At 37.7% G+C, this 6,483-nt stretch overlaps 1 protein-coding gene across 1 annotated transcript in view; it reads right to left on the bottom strand.

Moving 5' to 3' along the window:
• Positions 1 to 3,705: 3,705 nt before the first annotated feature.
• LOC107083034 (transcription factor Adf-1-like) overlaps positions 3,706 to 6,483 on the bottom strand; it is a 5,484-nt gene continuing 2,706 nt past the window's right edge. The window contains exon 3 of the mRNA XM_015371972.1: positions 3,706 to 5,385. Within this exon, the coding sequence (XP_015227458.1) occupies positions 4,917 to 5,385 (469 nt within the window). The 3' untranslated portion in view covers positions 3,706 to 4,916. The remainder of the gene's footprint in view (positions 5,386 to 6,483) is intronic.

Here is a 6,483-nt window from a genome sequence, read left to right as displayed (position 1 = left end):
ATATAACGCCAATTCACAACACATGTCATCTCAGTGGACTTTACCAGATCATACAGTCAAATTCATTCAAACTTTTATAAAACTTTCTCAAGTATATATATATACATTTAGCTAAAATTTATCAGATGTACTGGAATATAAATTAGTATAAAAGCAGCAAAAAGCCATAGAAAATCCTTAAAACAAAGCTTGCTCACCAGTTGATCCATGTCAATAAACATCTGTCGTTTTTTTCCCCCAGTAGTAAAGCTTTTCATCTCCATATATACAAATATACATGCATATGCATTTATAATGTTGAGTGAAGTCAAAGAGGATTAAGGCACAGATTGGAACACAGAATTAGGAAAGTTAGAAACTATCTCCATATGGACACACTGGACAATTTATTTACACCTTGCTATTACCTTTCCTAACTCTCTTGCCTTTAAACTTTCCTTAATTCTTTATCACTTAGATCTTTCAAGGGATAATTTGTTGCATATTGATATGATAGCATCACACTGTTGCTGTAGATTTATGATAATAATTTACCGTTTCACCAAATCCTGACGCCAGTTTATCCTGTTAAGATCTAGTGGAAAACACTGGAGGGAACTCATATCAAGCTAAATAAATCTTGGAGACTCAGGTATGTTGTGTGGTTGGAAATAAACTTTGTTCAAGGTGCGCAAAGAAAATAATTCCCAGACCGTTAAATAGCCACAATGTGCCCGAATCTCTATAAACCAGAACAATGGTTGTATATAAAAAACAGATTCTGAGATAGTCACTAAAAGAAATTATGCCTCACTCTGATGATCAGTTTGGACCTCAGGAAGTTTTCTTCGTTACATTAAAAGGCCTACATGCATTCAGTTGCTGCTGATTTCCTCTATGTTTTAAGCCGCCACCATTGTGTTGCACATCTTATATGTATTGCTGCAGCTTTTACTGGTTTTATTTTCCCTAGTTTTTGAATAAGATGTCCATCCATCTATCCATTATCTGACATGCTTGTCCCAATTGGGGTCGCAAGGGGTGCTGGTGCCTATCTGCTGCATAAAATGTGTCTTTATATATATAAAAAACTTCAAAACCTCTTTAATTCAATCAAGGCATATCTAATTACATTTCCATGCTTGCTGAGGTTACCTGAGGTCTGCTCTGGATGGGTGTGGTTGGCATCCCTTAACAGTAAAAGCTGCATTCATAGTTTACTCTGAATCTCCTCCCCACACTAAAAGAAAAAAACAGGACTGGAAAGAAACTGTGAGAAGAGCTGCTGTCATTTATCCGCAGCACCGTCAGCCATGCCCTGAATATAAACTTGGCATCTTTCAGAGAGAAAGTTGCTGTTTGCAAATGGCTCTTTTCTCTCTAATGCATATTTTCTCACATTCACCTAGACTGTGATATCTGACACCTCTTAGAGACCGCTGAAGTTAGTATCTGGTTTGAGCTAGACTGAACAGCTCCATTATTTAAAATAAATCAGGGCTTCTTTGTGTTAGTATATGTGTACTGCTCACATTCTTTACATGATCAAACTTGAGTATAATAATTGTAATTTTTTTAAATTGAAATTTATTCATCTCACATTGGAGGAATTTACCTCTGCATTCAACCCATCCCCTTGTGGAGCAGTGTTCTGCCATTGTGGGGTGCCCAGGGAGCAATCAGGGTTAAGGGTCTAGCTCACAGGGCCAGAGTGGCATTCTGTCGGAGTTGGTTTCAAACTCACAAACTCAGGATTCCAAGCTCTATGCCCTAACCAATAGGCCGACACTCTCCCTTAAAGAAGTACTGCAATACCAGGTTGATGCATGGAGTGGACGACGCAAGCCCCTATTCCATCTCCCTGTTCCAAAAAAATCATTTAATTTATGGTCCTCGGGTAGGGGACGTATCAGATAAACTGATAAGAACAGATACTACACTTGATCTTGGACAAAAGGCCAAAGTAGACTATTTTTCACTCTATGCCATTTCTATAGAGCAGTCTGTCAGCTTTACATGTTTAGATGTGTCTATAAATTCATAATAAAGGAATTTTAAGTATCCCTCTTGACTTTATCACCATCTTAGATGGTCTTCAGTTTTTTAATTACAATTCCTGTTCATGTCACATCCTAATAAAACAAATATGTACGACAATGACACTAAATTAAATTGAACAAATTCATAAACAACACTGGGCAAACCTGGACAAAGGCATTACACACTAAAGAGTCGTTCTTTAAAAAAATTTTCAGAAGCTTTCTTTAATTTTATTTGAAGATGTTTACCCCCTGGTTGGGTCCATCTTAAAACTAGGAGATGAAGAACATAAAATCGTTATAGTTGGTCTCTTTTCATTAAAGCCGTGTAATTCTGTTTCACACCCTTTAATCTGAAACCTACAGACTGGATGCTAACTTCTGAGCATGATCATGTGTGAAAATCTCAATTCTCAAACTTGTGCTGGACCAGCTAGACAAAAATGTTACCTATTTTAATAAACCTTTAAATCTAATTTGCCTTTGCACTCATTTTACATTTTTTTATTTTCTCTACATGTCTGATTAAGACCTGCATAGATTCAAGGTTCATAATGTGATGGTCAGTTGCCCTCTAGTGGCTAACAGGCAGAAAGAAGTAAAAAAAAAAAAAAAAACATCCACCTTACTAATCTATTTTGATAGGGAAATGTTTTGAAAGTATATGACACATCATCACTGAATAAGTAGAGAGCAACAGGAGAACAAATCCTAAAGCGCAGATAAACAAATGACAATGAATTTGCATCTAAAAATATGTTTCTAAACATAAGCATGTATTAGGTGGAAATATAGATGTAATTAAATACATAAATACTGGGCAATCTTGGAATAAAAATGAGAGAGTGGCTGAACTAAGTTTTATTTTGAGGTATCAAAGTAAAGGGTAATGAATATACACCAAGGAGGATTCAGAGTAGAGCCGCTGCACCTCCATGTCAAGAGGAGCCACTTGAGGTGGCTCAGGCATGTGGTTAGGATGCCTCCTGGGAACACCTTGGGGTTCCCTCGTAGGAGCTGGCCAAAGTGGCTGGGGAGAGGGACGTCTGGGCCTCCCAACGGAAGCTGCTACACCTGTGACCCGACCCTGGATGAGCGGAAGAAGGATGGATGGAATATACACTACATATATCGCCCTTTAGAGCTCACAGTGGTTATAGGTTGCCACAACCCTGGATAAGGGTCAATGTAATGGTGGGCTGACTGTAACACTGTAGTGTTACAGTCCTGTAACTGTAGAACTAGGGGATTATCTGGTAGTTTAGTCTGGATGGCATTTTCATCCCCCTAATGAAATCATATGAAACCTGCTTTTGTAGTTTCTGTTTTTCTCATTGTCTTGTGTTGGATATTCAACTATGTGACAAATAGTATTGCACCGATACCAGTATCGGGCAGGGCCCAAATACTGCACTAAAATTGTGGTATTGGCGAGTAGGGCACCGATTCCATTTTGGGAGCCAAAAGTTTATTCAACTATTGTCACCCATTTCAGTTAGGCAATAAAAAGTTCTACTGGATTCACTTCATATTAGTCTTTTTCCTGCTTTATAAAGGTAGTCAGCAGCTTGACAAAGCCATGATGGCAATTATTTTACATCCAAGTAGTATGCAGCTCTTCATATACACATACACACACATCAATTTCAAACAGATAGTATCGGTATGGTATCGGCCAATACTGCACAGCCAGATATCAGGTATCGGGGCAAAAAAATGGCATCGGCGCAGCACTAGTGACAAACACAGTCAGCCCACTGTGAGATGCAGGAAGCTCAGCCAGTGGGAAGTTTTGTCTTTATAAGTGGGGTCCCTACAAAGTTTTAAACAGCCACTTTCTATTTAACAGACAAAACAAGAAGAAGATTGGAAAGAGTCAACGAATTAAATACATGTAAGACAACTAGAGATCCCCCTTATTGTCTCATACTTTGGGGGTGTAGATGTGTCAGAAGCAAAGCAAATAAACAGTGGCAGCATACAGAAACAACAAGAATATTGGCGAGGTCAAAAACTGCGCTACAGGCCTTTCTTCAGAACAAATAGTGTTTGAAAAAAAACATAAACATTACACTGTACAAAATGGGGGCAGATTGGACAATTTAGGCTTAATTTAAGCAAAATGACCACAAAACTGAGTTTTCTTTGTTTTCTCAAAGTTTATTCGATAAGCATCCAAATCTGCTGTATATCTGTGCTTGGATGAGAGTCAACTGGAAGTAGTTTTAACTGCAACAAAAAGGAGATTGATGAAGTACTGGTTGGCTGTGTGAGATGTATACTCACAAAAAGAGGAACATAAACAGGTTCTGTTCGAAGAGGATTTCTCCAGCCCCTAAAGCTAATAAAACCCTGATTTAAGGTCTCTGTTAACAGGAAAAAACAAGACAGAACCAAAAACAACAGCAGAACTAGCATAAGGCGAAATACTTGACTTATTTATGACTATCTAAGTCGTTCTATTGTTTGTAAACTGTTTTATAACCTTTTAACGACTGGTAGCAGTGCAAATTAGGATCCTTTGATCTCTCTACAAACCGTAGCTTTGGTTAAACCATATGCACATACATTCATTGGATTCTTGATGCTTTAAAAACAAATGAATGAAAATATTACTGAGAAAAAGTTAAACTTAAAAAGCGCGGTGTCGAAAACAATTTAAAATGATTCATCGTCTTATTGGCCTCACAAAAAAATGACATTGTCAGTCTCCTGAAAATGAAATTTTTACAGCTTGTAATCAATTAAACCATCCTCATCATTTGGCGTCGTCATTCAGATGAACTATGGGGAGCTCTGGGAAGGTCATCTTTTGATTTCCACGCACTGTGATGATTCAGGACAGCAGTTCCTTTTTTATCAATTAGAAAAGTATTTGTTTTAACCTGGACGTCCATATCAATACTGAAGTGGAACAGCTGTTTCCTCTTGTTCTTGCTCTTCATTAAGGCGGTCTAGAGTCATTAGAATTTCGGTTTTGGCCCTTCGTCGTCTGCATTTATTTAAACTGAGAAGCATTGGCACAGTGCTGAGAGCAAAGTGATATGCTTCATCATGTTCAGTAATAGGCACATGTGGTTTCGTAGGTGGTTCTTCTAAAAAAGAAATGATTCGCTCCTCGAGGTCTGTAACTTGCATGGAGCTCCTCTTCCTGCTTTCCTTTGCACCATGTTGACCCCGTGTTTCTGCTGCCTTCCTACTGGGGCTGAGGGACTTACGGGGAGGAGAGGGTGATGATGCAGTTCTTTGATGCTGCAAAGTATCTTGGGTAGTGGATTGCTCCTCAGATCCAGCTCGTGACAGAGGGGTCCAGAATTTCTCTCCATCTACATCTACTAAAGTTGAAGCCTGCAAGCTGCGTTTGGATCTGCAACAAACAGTAAAAAAAAAAAAAAAAAAATACAGAGAGAAAAAATATCTCATTAAATATCATAATAACAGATTGCATAGGAAGATGTTTGCATGCAATTTTAAGCAATTTCCAATAGTAGAGAATACAAAGTTAGTTATAATAGCTAAATTTACGACATTACAGTTTTGATTTTATAGAATTGGGCACCAAGACTCGATTGTAACCGGTTCTCACCTTTCAATTCTACCTGAATGGTTTGAATTTTTCATTTTTGATTCCTTATTTCGATGCCCAGTCCGCCGACCGGAAGTAGAAGCCCCCAGATTACCAACGAAGAAGAATCCACAGTAGTGTTGCGCGCAGCTGCAAGTACATCTCGTGCGGCGGTAGTTTGAAGCGTCACATTAATTAACTGTGGGCTGGTTTGATTTCATTCAGAGGGAGGCCCGGAATAATGGATTAATACTGCTTTGGCTCGATGCACCGGTGTTGTGCCGCGATGTGTTCCCCGTGGGAATGTTTCCCCCTGCATTCAGGGCGCGCTCCTTCAAGGAAAAGCGGAGCTTTTTAAATTTGGTCTCTTTGTAAATTATATCTTAAATAAAAACGTACTTGTTTTTACGACTGAGTATTAGGGCCAGGCTAGAAATTTGTTTTCTTCTGTTTCGAGAATAAAGTCTTAACATAACGAGAATAAATTCGTAACATCATGAGAATAAAGTCGTTATATTAAAAGAATAAAGTAATAAAATTACGAGAATAAAGTAATAGAATTACGAGGATAAAGTAATAAAATTACATAAATTAACTCGTTATATTACAAGAATAAAGTGGTTAAATTACAAGAATAAATTTTTAACATTACGAGAATAAAGTCCTAAAATTACGACAAACAAGTTGCATTTTATGAAAACTCTTACAAAAAGCACCGTCTTCCCTAAAATGAAGAATTTCGAGCATCATGTGAAGTGATGCTTGCACATGATGCTTGACATTTGAAGTGAATTGAACAATGCTCATTTGTTAGAACTTTAAATATACAGTCATATGTTTATATTACGGTTTATATATATATATTTCTTACTATTTTTCAAGGCTGCACTTTAAAAAAAA

This window comes from Cyprinodon variegatus, unplaced genomic scaffold (assembly GCF_000732505.1).
Source record: "Cyprinodon variegatus isolate N-32 unplaced genomic scaffold, C_variegatus-1.0 Scaffold67, whole genome shotgun sequence".
NCBI lineage: Eukaryota > Metazoa > Chordata > Actinopteri > Cyprinodontiformes > Cyprinodontidae > Cyprinodon > Cyprinodon variegatus.
This window is presented reverse-complemented; position numbering and strand designations above follow the sequence as displayed.